The sequence below is a fragment of the Scomber scombrus genome, chromosome 17 (genome assembly GCF_963691925.1).
Source record: "Scomber scombrus chromosome 17, fScoSco1.1, whole genome shotgun sequence".
NCBI classification, from domain to species: Eukaryota; Metazoa; Chordata; class Actinopteri; order Scombriformes; family Scombridae; genus Scomber; species Scomber scombrus.
Window position 1 is genome coordinate 16,022,085 of NC_084986.1, and position 23,378 is coordinate 16,045,462.

Here is a 23,378-nt window from a genome sequence, read left to right on the forward strand (position 1 = left end):
GTGACGCCATTACTCTGACACACATGGCTTATTGCCAGGAAGTACCTCCTCCACTTTGCTCCGACACTTGATACAGGGCCCTCATGCCTCAACATTAAGGGGACCTCTGGGAATCCAGCCACAACTCATTCATATACAACTGCACACAATCAAATATGCACACACAAAAACACACACATAGTGGACAGACAATACGCACTCTCTTTAGAAAACCCATTAGTATTTCGAAGAGAGCTTCTGTGTGCACACTCAGGCTCGTTGTTCCTATTCTCACTGTGGATTAAGCTAACTGAGCAGTCACAGAAACTGTAGCAAAACAGGCCTTAATCTGTCAAATGGCCTCCCTTTTCTCTGAATGGAATGTTTGCATAAATTAAATCAGGAGTAAGTGATGATGGAAACCTTTCCCATGGGACAGTTTGTCTCGGTTTTTATCACAGATCGTGGGAGTGGTACACCTGGGTCAAAACACATTTAAACTGATCATTCATTGTTTTAAACTCTCTGAAGTGCATCCAAGCAGTATAGAAAGTGCCAGGTTAGTTGCAAACAGAAATGTGTATAAAATCAACATGAGGATCCTTTTCTGTGCCTTGAAAAACACACATGCTTGCTTAAACGACACCTAATAGATGTGGCCAGTGAACTGCATGTGTCAGTTGAACCTCAGGCAATCACTCCTGTGACAGATACACCACCTAACTGTTACTAAAGTCAAGGCATGCTCGGGCATGATTGACGCCAGAAGAGTTCTTTCTTTATGTGCACACTTGTTTGAAAGTGTGTATGTGTCATTGTAAATATGAGATTAACTGACAGCAGGAGATTTTTACAGGCCGTGGGAATCTTACCTGATTGGACCAGTATTTTGCGCTGTGGGAACGAATCTGTACTCTTTGGGTTAAGTAGAGACACGGAATGACTTCTTTGACATTTTAAAGGCACGCATACTCACATGTCTATCAGGCTGTCAACTAAATCAGAGTTGGCTTTTTAAAGCTCATGTTTTTTCAAATAAAAGCTCATAATTAGAGTCCTAAGTGACAGTCCATGTACATTATGTGCTCAATCTCGTGCGTGTTTGCATGTGCTGAGGCCTCTGTACTGTACACTATGCACTCAATGTCCAGTGCATGCCTTTGTACAGTGCAGTGTATGTGAGTGCAAAAAGGGGTGTGGGGACTGGTGGAAAATCCAAGCCGACCACAGGAATGTCTCAGTAACACGTGCATCAGGTTCCCTCGGCCCCGGCTAGCAAACTGACAGTGTTCTTTCATTGACACCTCTCATATACACCCAGTGCAGGGCAGGCAGGGCTAATGCACACCAGGTAGGGGATATATCCAAGACTAGTCTCAACTCTGAGTGTTGACATAGTAGGGCACTCATGTGTTTGAAATGCTATACTTGTGAGGACATTCATCTCTGAGCCCCAAACCTCTCTCTGTAACACATTGGACATTAAATCTTAATTTTAAGCCTTATTTTGGATACTCACAATAAATTCAGTAATACAATGGCAACAAAAATCAGTGCTAAGAATAAATGCTGCATTCTTATTATTCTGGCTTGCTGATCTGTGTGCTGGAGTCCCACTAGCCTTCTCCAAAACTGAAAATGTAGACAACTGCTTCCAGCAAAAGTGTTCACAAAGGCTGAAGGCCATAGTTTGGCTTTTAAGATCAATCGTTCAACCTAAAGCTAATTTGAATTGTAACTTAAATATATAATATGCATTTTCAATATCAAACTCCTGAATATTGACACTACAGCTATTACATGTCAGTCTGTGACCCTTTATGGGTATCGCTAAATTCGTCCCTTTCCCAGTAATTTGTTGGCTGGACCACAACAGCGGGGTCAAGCCCAAGAAACATGAATGTCCCAGACTGACTGACTGACTGACTGATGAACTTACACCATTGGTTGGCTGAGGACAGCTGAAGTAAGTATCCCAGAATGCATTTCGCACCAACCTGCAGTGGACATAGATTTATATACATAGCAGAGATTAAGCTGTTGTCATTTTCACTGCAGGAATGTAAATATGTCACTTTAATAAGTTCTAATATTTTTTGAAAGTAACAATTAAGATTACCAATATGTGGTCATTTTATCCAACTAACAACTATTTGGAACAAACAAATGCAGAATCCAACAAAAAGCAGTTGAATGAATATTTCTAGAAAGTTAGTGAGACCATATGAATCTCAGGTTTTGGGGCGTTATGTAAGGTAAAAGTGAAAGGGAAGAGGAAAAGATCAACATTCAATACACTCCTTGACTAAAAAATGAGCATTGATAAACTTAGAATTTTAATTCTTGGTCCTTATAAGTATAGTAGAGTAATCACACACACACACACACACACACACACACACACACACACACACACACACACACACACACACACACACACACACACACACACACACACACACACACACACAGGTAAGCCAGTCTACAGCAACACAGCCTCGTCCTCTCCTTTAACTCTAGCAAGGGGCCCCCGTGGTCTGCATACTTTAATAACTCAACTCACATGGTCAAAAACTCCAGGGAAAGCACTGCAATACTTAATTACACCCAGTCAGACTCAAGCCAGAATGACATTCACTCCTCCTGTTAGACTCTCAGTACGGCTGGAGATATGGCCTTATGAGCTCTCAGGGGCTCTGACAGTTAGGAAGACTTTGGGACAAATGATACCAGCGTCCATTACTTGATATTGATTTGCCATTCAACATTGAACAAGTGTTGATATAATCATTATTTTGACCTGTTTTTATTGCAGGAAAGTTTCTTGTTTTTGCCTACCCTCTAATCCCAAATGAAGTTGTTTGAGATGTAAGGGGAATTCCAACTCCACATTAGCTGGGCCAATATCTGCACAAATACTGCTGACTGTACTGTGCAGCCTCGACTGAAACTGTATTTCAACAGTCAAACTATATTTAAGTAGCTCCTCCACTGTGTAAAACTCACACAGAGATCAAAAAATGGCAACTTGAAAATTAAAGTGGGGATCAAAATGGAGCCTTACTTTAAAGTAAAATATGTGATGTCTTCGTATGGTGCTACAGGGGTAAACAACTCTGCAAGGCAGATGTATGATACCAGGTTCTGATGTGGTTATACTAAATCGGCTCTCTAATTGGAATCATGGTCACATTTAAATATTGGGTTAGCATCAGGCTGCCGAGGCCTTACAATTTGCCTTCCCCCCTCTAGCATCACCACATGTACAATAACTTCAAAGTGAGCTGAATATAGTTTTAATAAGTTCTTGCATTGAAAAAATGGTCAACTGCTTATATATTTTAACATTTAGGAAGTTACTATTTGTCTCAAAGTAATAACAAACAGAGATCACAAACCCAAGAGGACATGGCTGGCACAAGATGTGTCACTAATCGGTTATTTAGTGAATGAATGAATGCGGAAGTCACTTGTGATGAAAAAATAGTCATTGGAATCAGTGGTACAACAGTGTCATCACTGATTCACTGTATGACGTTAGCAAAGATTTGTGTCCGTACAGTATGACATGAATAACTATTCTGAGTGTACATGCCTCTAACTATAGAGTACATCATGATCATACCAGAATAAAAAATCAGTATAAGACATTTCCATTTCCATTGCCACCAGGCTTGTGATCAAAACAGATACAGATTTAAAGCACAGTCATTGGTAAACCACTGACTCGGTCATAAAATAACTGTCAAGTACTGCAAACGCATTAGTATTTCAAACCATAAACATCCGTGGCACTGATTTAGCTAATGTCCATATGAGAGTAAATGGGCTTGTGGGCACTGGGACAGAGATGAAAGGCAGACAGAGGGGAAGGAGGCTAAATGATTCAGTATTTGTTTGACCTTTTAAATAATACTGTTATAAAATGTTCTATGTTGGGCACCGGCTCTCTTGGGATCGAAGCAATATGTTAAGCAAATATGGTGCCTCCTCCAAAGCTATAGTGCATTTTCTTTTTTAAAAAAAAATAAAATAATTTAAAATATTAAATATATTTAAATACATTTAAAACTATTTACAATTAAATAAGATACAAAAGAGAAGCTTGTGTGGTGGAGCCTCCCAGTCTCTTTGTGACACATGATGGTGAAGGACACACAGCTACTGAATTTAATGAATGATAATGAATTCCTCCTAATCAGACCCTGTTCACATCTCCAAGGCAGGTGCATCACTTTAACCACACAACTACAACTAATTAATCTACAGGCTCCTTGTCTGCACAGCATGAGGCTGCAATTTTACACTTTAACTGGCAAATAGACAGATGTGGTTCCCCTTGATGAAAAGTGCAGCTCACATTTACATGTATGTATTTGTTACATCTTACTGCTGAAAATGTCAAGACACTGTTAGTCAGGAGTACAACATCACAGCATCCAAAAATATTTTTTCTCAAAATTGTTACTGTATCTATTAATTATATATCTCAAGTGAGAATAGACAATATCAGACATTGAAACATGTATAAATCTGTTAAAGCAAACTTGCTTTTTAAAAAAAATTTAAAGCAGGACAAGGTCTCACCAGGTATCTCTCATCATCTTTCATTCCTGGAGTGCGGATGAGGTGGTTCTGCTCACCCCTCCAGTCCCCAAAGCGACGGAAGAAGTAGTTGGAAAGGAACCGGTTGATGGGGTCCCTGATTATGTTGATATAGACAGGCTGCTCTATCCTAAACCTAACAAAGACAAATCAAAATGTAAGTTAAAACATGTACATACCTGACCATTGTGGACAGACATATGTAATGAAACAAAGAGTTACTGTATTCACTGTACCTTGTAAAGTTGAGGAAGTGAACATGTCGTGTATAGAGGAATGGCTGAGGGATATTACTGATGTTCTTCATGAGATCCACCTGAAAAAAACAACCACACATATTTGATTTGACAAAGATCTAATTGTAAAACACATGATCTGCCACAAATATGGAAAATCAACTAAGATGACTAGAGATCCCAATCCTAAGGGCAGTGCATAGTGTGATGGTAGAAACCCAGTAATTATTACTAATAGAAGATAACCAAAACCACATGCAAGCTCCTGACACTGTACAAGAGCTTTAATAGAAATTGAGTGCAGAGGGTTCCTCTGTAAATAAACACACAACAGCATCTTCATGTCAAATACAACCAAGAAGTGTCACCATAAGTGTCTGACTGGAGCACATAACCATGAATATTAAAATGTGCGTTGCTGTGTGTTTATCTGGCTATTGGGCAACCTTAATTTCATTTGCAGAATCTTCCACCGCAGACTGACCTCAGCTAACCACAGTTTCAACCTCTCCCTTGACTGCACAGTTTCAGAATGCAATATCATTGTTTTATCCATCTCACAATATTCATCACCATTTCCTCTCTGTCATGTCTCTGGCACAGGAAGGCCAACATTTTTAAAGGTCTTATTCCAAGTTTCTTCTCTTCTTCGTCTGCTGCTATGAAAGTAAAAAAAACAACTTCCCAAAGGCTTTCCAGGTCTGTACGGTGAGACAAGTAGCCAAAACAAACTTGAAATATCACAGTAATGTTGTACAGAGTGCAGATCCATTTGACTGAAGGCAACTGAAACCTAATTCTTATTTATTTCTCAGATTAATGGCTCCATATTTGAGTAATTCTCTATTTTATCCCAGTCATGCATGTACGAAATTAATTACTGTGCAAGTTATGTCTCTACAGCAGTGAAGCATACAATATGTCTTATTCTAAAATAATAAAAAACACAGAATAATGAGCCAACGTCATGGCTGGCTAGTAACGTCCTTGGCAATAATTTTGGGCACATATATTGATGACATTAACACTGGGATGTCATTTTCAAGAGCTCTTCTCAGAAAGCACACTGAGATTTAGTGTCAGGGACCTACAGAACTGTAGCCTCTGAGCCCCCATTAGTTTATAGTGTATAGTTTATATTAGCTAAATCAGGATGTGTATAGTTGTATATTTATAAATAATTAGTTGGAAATATGTGAGAGTTTATCCAAAATGTCAAACGTCAAAAAAAAGTTTAACAAATTGACAGGATTTCTTTTTTACACATAAAGGCAGGATAATTAAAGTAAACTATAAAAATATTTAAGCTTTTCTTATCGACTTCTGTCAGGCTACTGATTAGAACTTGAAAGATACCAAATGCCAGATGCTTGGAGTGTCAGGGATCAGGGGTAATGGCCTAAGAATTAGTCCATGAATTAATCAATAACTAGTAGACAAAGGTTACCAGTTACAAGTTTGGATATCCTGTATGACCTAAGACCCATTAATCTGTACTGTAGCCATTGTCACTGCTCAGTCCACTGTCGTTCTGGGGACATTTAGACAGTTACCACCGGCAACTTTCTTTCTTCTGCCAGTGATAATATGTAACATTTCAGATCGTTTCATCCTAGCAGCAGGCATCAGAATTACAGACAAGGACTTGGTCCCTCACTGGCTTCCCACCAGAAAACACAACCTATTGTACTCAATAGAATGTACCAACAAGCCAGAGACATCAATAATGTAAATTGAAAAAGGTGTCTACACAATGGTGGTTGTGTGCTTTGCACCTCCGTCACCTCACTCATCAGATTTATGGGGGTTTGGGTTTCTGGAGTGTGAGAGTTCTGGACAGAGGTGAGGTTGACCAGCAAAGAAGGTAATGCCAGGTGACAGGAAGGAATATTATAAAGACAAGACAATACTTAGAGCACAAGCAAGAACAAGGAAAAGTAAGAGGAGCAGAGCTGGGCAAAAATAATTTTGGATATGACTAGTTGAAAAGTGGAGATTGAAATCAGCAACCACTAATGAATAATGAACTGAAGACTGCACACTGAGTCCCTCTGTTGTCATGCTGGGAACACAAAAGCCAAGGACAGCACAAAGCTGGAGACTATGGGTAAAGGAGGCATACAGGTGGAGAGTTCAACAGAAGGAGCACTGCAACTCGTGGAAGCCATTAAAGTTCAACGCTGACCTGAATGCTGTAATTGGGGGTAATAAGAAGTAGTTCACAGGAACCCAAATGGGATCTTCAGGCTCGCACTCCTTCCACAACTTTACACATCCAACAATATTCCATGTATGATGTACAGCCATTGGTGATAATTAAAGATTGAAGTTTGAGTGTGGGAACCCATTAACAGGCTTGGTGCAGAAGTCGTAGAATGTGGGATGAATCTGGACATGGCAAGGGATCTTCAGCGAGATTATAATACAATGACACTTTCAATGGGATAGTCATATGTCGAGTCTACTCCGCTTTGTATAGTTTTTTTTTTTTTTACATATAAAAGAACATTAGTTGGAAGAGCTTTCTTTTGTTCAGCATTTCTCCATTTCAGCTTCTTGGGGCCAGTGAGAGTACAGCCTGACTATAGCATGAGCAATGCCTCTTAGTCGATCAATATCACAATTATAGTGTGTGTGGAAGCATGGTGGTTATATAACCTTATATTGAACCACTTTCAGATAAGTGTGCTGAAATGGAACGCTGGATAAATTGAGGAACTTCTCTAAAGCTGTAGGGCAGAAGAGGACACCACCTACTGAAGGGACAATTAAAACATCTCCACAACTGGGAACCTGCTGGATTTCTCTGCATGACCCTTTAAATAAATGAAACAAATCAGTTAAATATTAATGTTGGAGAAGATGTCGGTCTTTTTGTAAAATTGGAGCCCTTTTTTCTCTGTAATAACTGACGGTACGAAGGTTTTTAAAGACAGAACCACTCTTTATATGAAGACCTTTCATACAAAGAGCATTGCTCAGCTGAAGAGCTGTTTGAATGCGCTGCTCTTATAAACTATGCATAGGCACCTGTTACGTCACAGCAAGACTATTTGGACAGCAACAGTAATATGTATATTTGTTTATGTACACAAGGCAGTTAATCTGAGGCCCCAGTCAGATTTAGGCTTCACACCCTCCCTCTTCTCTATAAACTCAGTACATTTCCACTCACTCTGCTTCCACTTTCTGTGAATCGCTCCTGCTATAAAAATACATTTTAAAACTTCCATTAATGGCCTAGAATGTATTTCAGCACTCTACACTCGCATGGTTTTTAATGCTCTGTCTCTGTTAATCATATTAAATAGAAAAAGTTTATTTTCCAAAAACTGCCCCCCTTGGTCATTAGTCCAGACCAATTAGCCCAAAGCTTACCCCTGACATTCCCTCCCCCACTGCCAAGCCCTTCTCCTCAGGTTAATGTGTAGACCGTGAACTCATTTGGCACATTTGGTGAGTGTGTGTGTATGTGTGTGTGTGCTTTCTGACCCACCCCACTGGTCTGTCTGGCCAGACCCCCTCTCATTTACCAGGGAGAGCTGCAGGGAGACGGAGGGAAAGTGGAGGACAGTCTGAGATTCCAGGCATACCTGAAACCCCCGACCCCCTGCCCCCCCTCCTTTCCTGAGCCCCTGTGGCGTCCTCACAGGGCTCATCAAGGGAAATGTAGGAAGAGCCAAAACCACAGAAAGCCGTGACTGCTGCCCAACATTCAATTTATTTACCTCTAGATCTCTAATTTAAAAAAAATAATAATTGGGGTCTAAATAATGTGCACCTGTTGTACAGACAAACGCAGAGGTCAGACAGTATAGGAAAAGGACTACAAGAGGACCCTTGAAAATGTGCCCCCTTCTCCACATATAACACAACAACTGCCCTTACATAGTTTTCAGAGCTGCAACTGACAAAAAATGTCATTATCAATTAATCTGTTAATTATTTTCTTGATGAATCGATTAGCCATTTGGTCTGTAAAATGTATGAAAATGGTGAAAAATGTTAATCACTTTTCCCCAAGTGCAAGGTGACATCCTAAAATGTCTTCTTTTGTCTTGACCAACAGACCACAACTCAAAGATATTTAGTTTATTATCATAGAAGACTAAATGAACCAGGAAATCTTCCATCGTCCAATCATACATTGGACATTTCTTATTAAAAAATATCTCAAAAGGATTGACCGCATATCAAAATAGTTGGCGATGAATTTCCTGTCAATAGACTAATCGATTAATCTTATATATGTTTATGTATCCTGCGCCCTGGTACACAATACCACACAATTTACTAAAATATCTGCTGGCATGAAATCAAAGTAGCAGCCAAAAAAATAATGCAGACACTTCTTCAAGCACCCAGTCTAATCCAATTCTGTTGATGGTTAAGTGACCATAAACAAACTTTTACTTTGAGTATAGCTGGTGAGATGCTACTAGGGAATAACTATTTACAGTCTTTGCTTGTACTCAGCCAGACACTTCTCAGTGTTTGCGTATCTGTGGCTAAGTGATGCAGATACACAAGATTCATGGCTGTAGAGCATCTGTCTTTTGGTTACCATTTTTGGTAAGAGGGAGGAAACAGGATCCCACATGAACGCAGACACACTCCCAGAGATGCCATCTTTCTGTTTCTGGCGTTTTTTAAAAGGAAGGCTGTTTTTAAACTCTTTTTTCCAGGAAAAGTCTTAAACCTCTCTCTCCCACTGAGCCTGTTCCCCCTCTGTACAGAAAGGGACAGATGGGTCACTATACGCTGAAAATCTGCAGAGGCTCTGCAAAGTTCCAGACGAATAAGGCACCTTCACTTTTTGGCAACCCACGCACAGGGCATCAACCCTCAGCAAACCCATTAGCAGACTATGCGGGAGAGCCAGCAGGAAAACGGTCCAAATCTGCAGTCCAGCGCCAGAACCACAACTGATGAGACCAGCATCTCTAAACTTAGGCGAGTCTGGATCTGCATAAGTCAACACACACACAAGCACACATGCAAACAGACACACAAAGACAGAGACACACTTTACAGAATCACACACAAACACAAGCACAGACATACACTCTTTAGCAGACCCCCCTTGCACAGACACTGGAATGCACACTCTCTTGCTGGAGATCATTCACAAAGATGTTTTATGTCTAGAGAATTAATGAGTGTAATGGTGTTCTGCCACTGTGTGCACAGCCAGAATTTCAGGATTTGATGAATGGGTAAACAAGTAGCTATTTCAATATTGGCTTTACATTAACATCAAATCGGTCAGTAATGGTTATACATATTTAACATCTGCTGACCATTCAAATGTGGTTTGCAGTAGTAGCTTATTCCTAAAGGACGCTGTCAATAACGTAATGTGAGGATGTGACTCATAGCTGCAATACTCCCACACAAACACACAATGAAAGCACTTTGTCATCCAAATGACCACAAAAGTCATAGCGTTAATGGAAAATGTCATTGACAGACGTACCTATGTGGTTGGCCTTGCTCTGATTCTGAGGAATCAAAAATGCTGCTGCAATCAGTGCTACTGGGAATAAAAAACTTGCAGTATGATGGGATATTCTCTTTTCACCAGCCCACACCAAGGAGGGTCAAAGGTAGCTACAGCGCAGAATCTCTAGAGCAGAGTGGTATTACATAAATATGTATGTACAATTACTCCAGTATTGTATAAGGGTACAATTTTGACATATTTCTACTTTACTTGAGTCTTTCCTTTTTATATTACTTTATGTTTCACCTTACTGCATTTAAGAAGGAAATATTGTATTTTTTATTCCAGTGCATTAATTTAGCAACTATATTTGCTATGTTTATGTGCAGATTTTACACACAAAACATACAATTAGTCTATATGATATGATACCTTGTTAAAGATTAAAATAATTAACAGCATAAAAAGTAGTTAAAATCAATTCCTCCTCAACCAACATTAAAATCCTGCTTATATGTTAATCAGTAATAATATCTAAAAAATTATATAACATATATTAAGTACCAGTCAAATGTTTGGACACACGTTCTCATTCAAGTAAAATGGGAAGGTGTGTCCAAACTTTTGATTGGTACTGTATGTAATAGAATGACTGAAATAAGACACTGTGCATTGCTTTACCTGTAATATACTGTATGTACATACTTTTGAACATTTGCAAATGTAAAACTTCAAATCCAGGACTTTTACTTTTTACGCTGTTGTAATTGGTACTTTTTATTTAGGTAAAAGGTCTGAGCACTCCCTCTGCCACTGGATTGTTGCTCAGTGACACTCCATGACAGTTGTTAGTTTCACACAGGTGCCTGAACCCCAATCATCTGGTCAGAGTTAACCTTCCAAAACTAGAGCTGACTTTGGAACTCTGCAGTCCTGTTCGGATCAAAACACACAGCACCCAGCCAAACTTTTCTTCACGTAGTAGGAAAATCTTTTATTTAAAGTATTTGTTTATTTTATGTATGTTTCTGGGGCTAGTGGAAAAAGTCAAGAGAAAAGGTTTTGTGTGTTTAATCTCTAAAAATCTGTGCCATTTAGACATGCCTTATGCACATTAGCATTGGCATTCCCACTGGCACATGCCAGCGTTTCTTGTCTCAAAAGGCTGCGGTTTTTAAACGAAAGCAGTTATTCCTCTGTAAAGCCAACACTCGTGTCCTCGAGATATTCCAGGAAATAATGAAAGGAGATTCCACATCCTTCTGCCTTGTTCTCACACTGAATGAAAGACAAACAATGAATGAGCTCCTGCTGCTGTTACAATTCACTGTAACCACACAGTGGAGAGCACAGTAAAATCAATTATGTCTTTTCCACATACACTAAGTGTTACCTTCAGTAGGGATATTGTTTGTTTCTTTAAGGATTTGAATCGTCAGCTACTTTGAGTCTGGCTGTTTACAGGAAAGTTAGATTATTTAGGCCTGGTTGAACAAAGTTGAAGAGATGATAAATGCATAATGCAGTGGTTTCTGAAGTGGGAAATGAAGACCGCAGGGTCCCACAGGGGCCCAAACAATAAAGAAAGATGTTCATTTCAGAACTGTCTAATTTCCTTGATGTTTATATTGACCAAATATAAATGACAATTATATTGACCAAAGTATATATACTACTATTTCTGTTTCCTTCTCAGTAACAGCATGTCAGGCTTGCTTAACTACTCTAGATACCTCATAATAAAAATGTTTGGAAAAGTCAAACAAGCTGATTTGTCCTGGTTGTAATCCTAGAACTGCCTGGGAATTTTGGGCACAGACAATGAACAAATACACAACATGTGCTTTCTGTTATCTTGGCAACTACCACCAAGTTGTCACTGAGAAAGGCCTCTTTCTAATACATTTCTGAGACAACTCCCCTCCCCTTGTGCTTACAAGTATTTTTAAGGAGTTTTCATGTCAACCACATAATGAATAAATGATAATCAGAAATAACCTACTTCCCCCACTCCACCATAATCTTGTTACCTGTTCATGTTTTGTGAGCCGTGTTTTATTGTGGATGTCAGAAGAGACCAGGTTGAACTGGTGTTTTTCAGCCAGTAGCCTCAGTAAGATGACCACCGTCCTGCTGCCGCATTTCCCCACACGGTTGTAAACCACCTGGCTGGGGAATGGCAGCACCTGCAACCAAACCAACACACACACACAAAGGAAGAGAAAGACAAAGAGGGTGATAAGTAGATTCATTTGCTGTTGAATTGTATATATGTTTTTATTCCATGGGTGTTAAGTAACAAATCATTCTCACAGGTGTGACAAGTTATTACTGTTGTATTTATAGCACAGGAGTAGCAGCGCCCAGTGGAGTAAAGTTACAAATTATGCCCTATAGGGCGATAAAAGGAAAAGACCTAAAGTGTGAAAAGTGATACCAAGAGCAGAAAACATGAACAAAAAATGAGGAAATGCATGAACAATATTCTCTATCCTCTTTTTCTATGACCTTTGACATCCGCTTCTCACATCTACTCTGCTTGGGGCTGAACCCACAACCTTTTCACCTACATAAAACACAAATGCATGCTTTCATCCTCTCTGCTCATGCTTATTCCTTCAATGATCTCAATGAGTCAGAAATTCCGTGACACACACACACGCACGCACGCATACGCACACACACACGCACACACACACACACACACACACACACACACACACACACACACACACACACACACACACACACACACACAAGTTACAGCTTGCACACATACACACCTCATGACTCACTAATTAAACAAGTAGTTTACGCATGATTCAGTGAATCAAGAAAAAGAGGATGTGAGAGTGTATAATGTTGCTTTCCTTTGAAGAACAGGCTTCTTACAGTAAACCTGGAAGGAAGAGGATGAGGGTGAGTATGGACTTGTGTATTGAACATGAGACTCATTTTAACACAAGGGCAGCAAGAATGCACTAATTTGGCAATTATCCCTAGGGGCCCATGAGGTTTAACAAGTGGCCCCTTAAGAATGAAGTCTATCCAAGCAAATTTACCAGTGAGAACATGAGTGACAGAAAATGGGGGCCATGCAGTTAAAGGAATTAAGAGAAGAATGGGAGAGAGGAAGACAGGTCACTTTAAAGACACCTGGAAGATTTCTTGTAAAACTGATAGATATCAACCATAAACCAAAAAAACAAAAGACGTTCAATCCTGTGTTGCCTTGAAAGGCTTTCCCCTCATCACTTCAAAATGAAGCCTTTTTGTAAATCAGATGGGGGAAAAAATGCAGCAGTGATAAATTCTTGTCGGCATTCCCAGTCTGGAATGGTGATTGTGCTTTCCCACTGAGTGTTTCTTGGATATCTGACAACAGTGTGTTAGGAAGCAAGTCTGACTGACTGAATTTACTAGTGCACTGGCTAGTTTACTGCTAGTTGTCTGACTCATGAAAGACTATCTTTCTGTATTGACTGGCCAATTTTGTATCTGGTTGATGGACTGAATGACAAATCTGAGTTAAACTCAGCTTTTTTAAGCTCTGGTGCTTTGGACAGTAGTTTCCACACCACAAATCTCAGCATGACCACACGCACACTGGATAATTTTGTCCTTCTTCTCCAAAAGCGGCAGTCCCACCCAAGCACAGGCTCAGTAAAAACAGTGAGGGCCCCTCTGAATGTTTGCCAGATCCCAGTGGAAAGACGGGGGAAGAAACAACAGGATGGGGAATGAAGAAGGAAGAAGGGAAGTATTTGGAGAAGTGTCAGACTGAGGACAGGTCATCATTATTTTAATCCCATACTGCTTTGTTATTTTTCCCAGAGTCAGAGCATTTTACTGGGCATCATTACAGATAAACCTAGCTTGACACAATGTGTAAGCAAGACTTGTGCAGGTACAATTGCCCCAGGTTGATGGGGCATGCTGGGAAAACAATTTATAGGTACAATATATTTGTTGACATGCTTGCTTCAACTCGTGTCAGTTGTTGGAACATCCTTGCCATTTACTGTTAAGTATCTTACACGTCCAATATTGTTTAAACAAATATTGATAATTAGAGATTGCTGGTGTCCAGAAACTGACAAAAATGAATGGTCAATGTTTCCCACAGTTTTGGGAAAAGATTTAGAGCAGATAGTAGATGGTTTTCTTGGACAGCAGTTCAACATTCCTCACTGTTTGCCAAGTAACTACAGACCTCTCAGCTTATCACAATAATGAGGCAGATGAAATACATGCAGTGTTTTGCAGGACATCACTCCCCACTGATATGATGACAAATGACTGTGTCAGACCTCTAACAGCCCGGCGTTGTGTAACACAAAAATAACACCAGAGATGCCATCAAAAGTCAAAATCTCCCGCTGGCATTGACAGCATTGAAAGGGCAACCTTTCAGTGTCTGCTATTGTCCTTCCCACTCTGAAGGTTTTAGGTTTCTGTTGCATGCTGTGAGAAATGTTCACGGTGTCTGCCAGTAAGAGATTCTGTCAATAGTCGATCCACGTGTAAAAAAAAAAAAAAAAGCATTATGTAACAGGGCTGTTTTTTCACCATTGCCGATCAAGGCGCTCCTACTCTCAAGAGTCAGGCTGTTGTTGTGGTATTTACAGCTCTGATGCCGATGAGCCTATATCAAGCAGACTTCAAGATGAGTAGTCCTGCACCTTTCCTGTCTCTCATGCTCTCTATTCCACTTTCTCTCCTTTACTTTTCTTAACACCCTACCCACACACGGTTGCACCAAAACTTCCAAAGTCTCGTTGCTATTTTGAGCTATTTTCAGATATGACATCGGTTCAGCAAACACACATAAATTAACGCCCCTGTCTCGTGGCCTGACCACCCATGTCTGCCGAGAATGAACAGAATTCTGCTGGCTGCCACCTTCAATCATCTCACAGCAAGTTTGAAAACATGTCCTGGTCTGTCACATATCAGAGCCACTGCGCACACACTCATCCATCTTCATGCTGCCATTCATGGAAACCTGTTCAAATACGCCACTGCTAACCTGTGCTCTCGGTGGGAAATAGTGCCTTGGTGGTTTTAGCTAGCCCTGCTCTGGGTTCAATGCTCTCTGTTGTCAACTGAGCTGCTCATCCCACACAGAGCAAAGAACAACATGTTAAGGCTTCAGTCAGGGCAGAGGGGAGATTCTCAGCACTTCCTGCTATTAATGATCTATCCATTTATCTCGTCTCCCTTCCAGAGAAGAGTCCCTCTGCTCTAAGTAGCGCGACGGCAGAGTTTCCATCAGTATGTTTACATGAATTAAGATGAATTGATTTTCAGTGGCTCAGAGGAAGTGGGAAACCATTAAATACGTTTCTCAGCAATACCACTCATGCTTTGAAGTTGTGTAATGCAGAAACTTCATCTGAGAGTGATCAAAATGCATTTGTTAAATAACTAAATCATTAATTGATCATGCTTGTATGGCCATTAGTTTGTGCATTAGAATTTGCATTAAATATAAAAAATATTTGCTGGCATCATCATCAAAACTTATCTAAGATCAAAGTCATGTCTTTCTTAAGACATTTCAGTTTCACTAATGCTTTTTAAATTTCTATCAGATGAAACACATCTGACTGGCTTTTTTAACATTTCAAAGGTCTTCTATAAAACATATATTTGGTTATTGTCTTGAAATTTGATCATATGAACAAATCTAAAACTAAATCTATTAAAACTATAAAGTGCTTTGTTTAAGATTTACTATAGGACAAAAAAAAATTGGGACCCTGCCCTGTAAAGTGATATTTAGAAAGACATTTTACACGAGTAAAAATGTAGAGGGGACATTCTTGTCATGTTTCTTTATACACAAAGACTCATAACTGTAACTGGTTTTCTCATTTATGTTGAGCCTCAAACTCGAATTAATCTTTCCCTACATTTACCAGAAGCTCAGCCATCTGCACACACACGGCATAATGTGTACAACCCCTGATGAAATAGAAGATCAGTCTCAACTGCAGAGAGATCATGAGAGATGTGGTTGATGTAGCGTTTGCCACTGACATGGCATTAGCTTCGCCTGTCTGTGAGATGAGATGAGATGACGACAGCTATGGAATCAAAGTCAGCAGCTAATGTATAATCACAGTCAGCCTTGTCTGTGCCTGTGGAGACTGTATGTAGTTAGTAAATCCTGTAAAGAGCCTAATGTGGTAACAAATAGAGCCAAAGTGACAAAAGGGAAACGAGCCTCAAGCACAGAATAGTATATTGATTTTAAACTTGATGGTGCTCTAGAAATAAGAATTACGCTGATTTCATTTATTTTCTTGGGCGAAATGATTACTGATTATGAGTGCATAGGTTTGCTTTAAGAAGTGGGAGTGGCAGCGAAAACTATGTGAATGCTATGTCTAGACTTTGCATATATTAATCTTAATGTAGTGAATAACAGGATATGATTACATCAGTATTTAAGATATTGGTAAAATTTAAGCATATCACAAACATTCTTCAGTATGTGATTTATTACTTTTTCAGTGCCCTTACTTAAAAGTACATTTTGTTTCACTGATAATATGATATGATAATGTGGTGTTTGCATCTTTACTAAAAATGTCACTGTCAGTTACGATCTTATCCTTAAACGATACATTTTTGTGTCTTTTCAGGAGAATATTCACTGTAAATAAAAATATACATTTTCATGCATTTATGCGCTGGAGGCAGTAGTTTTTTTCAGCACTGAATTGTCAATCAAGCTTCATTTGAATAGCAACTTTCATAAAGGTTACTGAAATTCAGAGTGCCTCACAGATGATTGACATGCCGATAATAAGACAGAACATATAAACAGCAAAGCAATTTGAGGATAATGCACATGAGAAATAAAAATTATGAAAATGTAATGAAAACCAATCAAATGTATTTAACAACATACTGTCTGCAGCTCTTCCTGTCAGCTGTATCCGAACAATCTCCATCAATAGAGCAGCCAGTTTTTATACTGAACTATATGCAGCCTGAGAGCCAAACCTCAAGGCAAAAAAGATCCATGCTCACTGCAGTTCGCAAAGTGTGTGGTAATGAGTCCGTAATAACTCAAAGCAACCCCATGGGCATATAAATATTTTTTATCAACTTAGAGATTGTCTGTACAGAAAGTATGAAATTATAGTGAGATAATCAAACTGAACCCCCCATCCTCCTCTCCCCAATCCCAAGTGATATTCAGTAAAACTTAAAAAGATAGAGGGTAATGTCAAATATAGACTCCAGCACCATGCTTTGATTACAGTAATATACAATACAGAAAGGAACACATTTTATTAAAGAGGTGAAAAGTGTTGGTTTATTCATCTTTATCAGTCCCCTCTGGTTCTTAAAGACCTTCCCCCACATTAAACACTGAACAAATTGACACTGAACAAATTGACACTTTTCAAGTGTCAAAATTACTTCCAGAGCTTCTGTGTTTGCGAAATGTAAATATTCATACACAGTTTCCCCAGGACAAAGCAAAGCTGCTGCAATCTCAACTTCATATCCCTCAAATGGTGGAAACTATTTGTGATTTATTAGGCTTAATTTCCATTAGTATTCCGCAAGCCCTATAATATCGAAAGCTTGCCCTCAAACCTACAGTGTGCAGTTTTGAGATTGAACTGGCATTGTGAGAATGTTCCAAGTGGAAGATAAAGGCTTGTTTCAGACAACGATTTCCACTGAAAATAAATCTGGTATCAAGCAAATTTCAGCAACCTCACCACACTGCTCCAGTCAGCCAAAGTTTGCTAATACAAATAACACTTTATTGTTATCAGTATTATACAAGCACTGTTGCATGGTTTGGCTGATTGTCCAGAATAGAGCTTTTCAAAGTAAACAATGTAATTCACAAATAAAGCCCAGATGTGACCTAACTTAATCCCAACAGCTGCTCACATCAGCCACAAACAATCCTGTGACCAAACTAGATTAAGTCTCAGGTTAGCTATGTGTTACATATGCCCAAACCGGAAAAAAGACCAAATTAAGTTATTATAAATAAAGTTCAGAAACAAGACACTCTCTATCACTAATTGAAATCACCTGTGCCTCACTAAAACAATCTGTGTATTACCTTCATTTGGGTGTCTAACCCTTTTCTCTCCTATCTGTCTCAGTTCTTATGACGCTGCCCCCCAAACACCATTCTTCTCCTCTCTCCTCTCAGTGGGCGCCACAGTGGCTTGGTAGTTAGCACTGTTGTCTCACAGGGTCCTGGGTTCAAACTCCGGCCGTCCCAGGACCGTTCTGATAAACTAATGAGGGACGATGATGCAGAAAGCTCATCAAGACATACCCCCAGCCTGAGTCTAGATCCCCAGGTTCCAAGATGCTCTAGCCACATCATGACTCCAACTGGCCATCATTCGTACCCATCCAATCGAACCCTTTCATCCCTCCCCTCGTGCCCTATCATCCTACCATACACAACCAACCTTCGACTCCGGAATCCTCCATCTTCCCAAATCACCTTGCATATCCCAATAAACAATTCTTTTAAAGACAGCACAAATGGCATTGTCTTTGTTAGTGAATAACTCCTATCAAAATTGATAAAGAGGAGAAAATTAATAAACAGGGAATTGAACAGACAAGAAATGAGGTGAAAATTAAGTGGTGATTGATTTAAGAAAGAAATAATGAACAAAGAGCTGATGGAGGAAGACAGAAGTTGGCTGGAAGAGCAAGAGCTGGGAGGGAGCACAGAGGACAGATAGTCATGCAGACATGCAGCTGGATGAATACAAGGCTCCTGTGTCAGCGCTGTGTGTGTGTGTGAGAGAGTGTGTGTTCAGAGCATTACTGTAGCACTGAAGCCAGGTCTAGTTGGTATTTAGAGTGAGTTTGCACACAGCTCCTTCACACAGACCTAACCCTTATACTCACTGGACTGAACTGGCTTGGAAACGGAGGGCAGAACATCAGAGAGGAAGAGGTTAGGAAAAAGAAAGGACATAAAGTAGAAAATATAGATAAAAGGAGAGATGGTGTGAAATGGGAAATGACATTAAGCGACAGTAGAACTCACTCTTGGAGCAGGAGGTCCGTGGTCATCCAGATATGTGGATTCACCTGCAAAGATAAAAAGTAGACATTAGGATTCTCAAATACTCACCAGGTAAACACACAAAGGATCATTCAAGAAGACCGAAAGAAAAAATAAAAAGAGTGAATGCAGTTTAAAACAGTTTGTTTATGTCAGCATAAAGAAGCACCCTTGTATTTCAAGTGTGTGCCAGTTTGAGAAAGATGATTGTGTAACAACCTGCCCTGTTTTAAAAAATCCCCCTAAAGTGCACCTGAGCAAGACAGTGTTGTGTGGATGCTCTGTGGTAACTCCCACAATTATGTAGAGTATATGACACTAATTTGCTCTCTCCAGCTAACAATTTACTTCCTTCAATAAGAGATAAAAAATACTGAACCATCATTTTGGTTTCTTCAGTGTCCCCTTTTGGAAGGAAAAAAAAGTTATATCCTCATCCCTCCATAAACCTATTAAAAATGTTATCAACCATTTAAAATGCTAGGGAAACAAGTTAAAAAACAAAAACAAAACAGAGATAAATATTTAATTGAAACAACATGAAGACATAAAAAACATGAAGTCCAAGTTTGCATCCACGTGGCCACAAGTTTCCGCATAGTTTCATGACTGTACACACTATGTAGACCAACTTGAAAAGTAAACTAGACACTTGTTTCATTTATATACTGGATTCCTCATACGTTGCTATATTTTCATTAAGCGGATGCACACATAATTTTCTTTTACTGATTTCCTCTTGTTCCTCTGCCAACAGACAAAGGAACTTTTCCTCTTGTTATTGTGAGGTTCTAGTTCTGTAGCACACGTGTGGAGCACATCTGCAAACCCCTAATTGTAGCAACGTACGTGTAGAAGCATAAGTGTGTTCAGATCTGTGTGCAAGTCCACAGCTGTCAGTGCACATAGTATACTATTGATAAGTCTACAGCCATGCAAGGCTGCAGTTAGCTGCAGCGGTACTATGAGCTAAATGGGGCTACCAGCATGCTAACAAACAAACTAACAATGACAGTGCTAACATGTTGATGTTCTGCTGGTATAATGATAACCATGTTTAGTGTCATGGTTTAGTGTGTTACCATGCTAACGTTTTGCTATTTAGAGAATAAACACAAAAATGAAACAGCTGGTAAGAATATCATTAATTTTGGTATATGGACAAGAAACAAACAACAAAATTGTGATCTGATGATGGTGCTAAATGAAAATGAAGAGATCACCAAAGTTAAAGGCAATTCAGCCTGAGGGAAAAATAAATGTCTGATCCACATTTCATTGCAATTCATTCAGGAGTTGAGACATTTCAAGTCAAGGATATAACAAAAATCTACATTTTCTGATAACCATCAATGTCTGTACAGAAGTTTATGCCAATCCATCAAGCACCAAATCTAGATCACTAAAAACATTGGGCTACATGAGGATGTGGAGTCAATTAGATGAACGGCTCAACAGATTCATGAAGGACATACACACAGACAGATTACTTCCTTTAGTAGACTGATGGCTTTATGCTTCATATGAATAAGAGTCATATTGCTATAAGCCACTGGAGGAGTTTGACTTCAAAACTCACGACACCAACACAAAAACTTCCCCCTCACACATCGTCCTTCACCACAGTCACCCAAAGAAAACAGACTCGCTCTTCTACATTAAGTGTAAGGATGTACTAAAGAGAGTTACAGCCTATTTATACAGTTGATCGAACACTGTGGAGCTGTTTCATGTGGAAACAATGGAGCTCTTTCAAGGCCTCTGGACACTGAGGGTCTGTGCCTGCCTTTCAGCCCGCTCTCCAAATCCAGGCCCTGGCTTCAGACAGCGGCCTTTTTTTTTTTTTGGCTGCACGCGATACCCCATCCAGACACACAGAGACACATCACTTCCTATTTACAACATTCAGGTAGTACACACAAGAAAGAGGGAGAAAGACAAATTAGGGAAGGAATAAAGATGTAGGCTACAGGGAGGAAATATTACATAAGAGAACAATCTCTCCTTGTTTCGAAATGTTATCCATTACACAGATGAAAATATCAAGAAATGATGCATGAACTCACACATTGGTTTATGCATAGCCAAAGTTTCCACTTGTCCCACACTTACAGATGTTATTATATGCCTGTGCTGAAAGTGTATTTGAGTAATTAGACTTGTGTTACAATATCACACACACACACACACACACACACACACACACACACACACACACACACACACACACACACACACACACACACACACACACACACACACACACACACACACACACACACACACACACACACCACAGTTACTATACAATGCCTGCTTGGCTTGCTGTTGTTCCTGTGTTGTGGCTCATTAATTAAAAATACTGACACAGCTGCACTATGCTCACCTTCGGGTACTTTTTTCTTTTTTAGACTCTGTATCTCTGTGCTTGTCTTTGTCTCTCTTTCATGACTTTACACATTTTTCCTGAGGAATGCTTAGGGAGGCACATGTTTGCAGCTCTACTCTGAAGCATTTGAGGTCACGACGGCAGGGCGAGGATGCAGAGAGGCAGAGATCTCTGTTCCTTCCATCCATCATGGACAACAACCCCCCCTCCACCCACCCCTCTCCCGTGTGTGCTTCTCATTAGCGTTGGATTGGGGATTCTAACTAAGTTTTTCCAGGGCATCGTAACGAAGCTCGTAAAGAATGACCCCCCCACCCCCCCCCCCCCACCCACAGAGAGAGGAAAATGTACTTAAAGAGTAATTGTACAGCTTACTGTATGTATCAACCCCATTGTCCTCTGATCCCCTGATAGGAGTCAGGAAGAACGATCGAAGTCGCAACTTTTTATTCCGTAACACGCCACAGCCCACATAAATTCATAATGTACTCTGGAAAAATTGGAGCAAATGAGTGGAAAAACATGACAAATGCAGATAATTCTAGTGAATCATATGCCATGACCTTCACAGTCACTAGATCTCAACCCAGTTGGGTTGGGAGAATTTGGAGTAATGTGATAATACAAAGCTCTCCACAAACACCACAACCATTAGCCAACTTTCAATAAGGGAATATTTTTTGCAAGAAAGGTGTTCATTCCTCCTGCTGAAGTCTACAGACTTGTAGAATTAATGCCAAAGACCACTGAAGCTGTCCTGGATGCTTGCAGCGACCTAGCACTTTATTTTATGATGTTTTTTCCTTTCATTTATCATCTGTATAGGTCCTACTCTTAGAAGGATAATTAAAAGTCAAGTGGATAAATTATTACAAAGAAGAAGGCAGTGGGTTCAGTCAAAGGGTGAGGGGAGACTTCACAAACAGAGGTCAAAGTCACTGGTGAACACATCCTTGTGTTTAATGGGTGTGTGTGTGTGTGTGTGTGTGTGTGTGTGTGTGTGTGTGTGTGTGTGTGTGTGTGTGTGTGTGTGTGTGTGTGTGTGTTTGTGTGTGTAAGTGAGTGACTGAGGTAGAAACTAACTACAGTGTGGGTATGCAAAGGCATGTAGCTAAATGGTTAATTGGATTACTGTGTCACAAGATCCATGGACGTGCCTCTGGCTACGAGCAGCTGCATAATTACTGCTAGCTACAATTATCTAATCAATATTGAAACCTGGAAACCACATATCAGTATTTGCTTCTAAGTTTTCATAATTTAAATTCTAAAACAATCCATATAATACCTTGAAAAGTCTAAAACACCAAGAAAAACATTAAAACATAAAGCCCATATGAGGCATAGTGTGGTATTGCTTTACACAGTACAATCAACTTTGGATCATTTGTAAAAAGTCTAAATAGAAGGGATGACAACATTGTGTAAGTGGATGTTACTTTCACTTCTACATTGTTTTCAAAAGATTTTGTCTTCAATAAATTAGAAAAATAAGATAAACTGTGTAGCATATAGGATTATGGTCTGCACAACAGGAGCTCTCCACAAAAGCAACACACAATTTATGATTTTTGAAAAACACATGAAAATAATGCAAAAAAGCTAGCTTCAAAGCTAATGCTGTATGTCCAGAATTCTAAGCTGACATGTTAA

At 39.6% G+C, this 23,378-nt stretch overlaps 1 protein-coding gene across 1 annotated transcript in view; it reads right to left on the reverse strand.

Moving 5' to 3' along the window:
* The window catches only part of usta (uronyl 2-sulfotransferase a), a 55,811-nt gene that overhangs the window by 4,755 nt on the left and 27,678 nt on the right, over nt 1-23,378 (reverse strand). Inside the window, exons 2-5 of the mRNA XM_062437293.1 lie at nt 19,319-19,362; nt 12,294-12,449; nt 4,821-4,900; nt 4,567-4,720 (exon numbers count right to left, since the gene is read on the reverse strand). Of these exons, the coding sequence (XP_062293277.1) occupies nt 4,567-4,720; nt 4,821-4,900; nt 12,294-12,449; nt 19,319-19,362 (434 nt within the window). The remainder of the gene's footprint in view (nt 1-4,566; nt 4,721-4,820; nt 4,901-12,293; nt 12,450-19,318; nt 19,363-23,378) is intronic.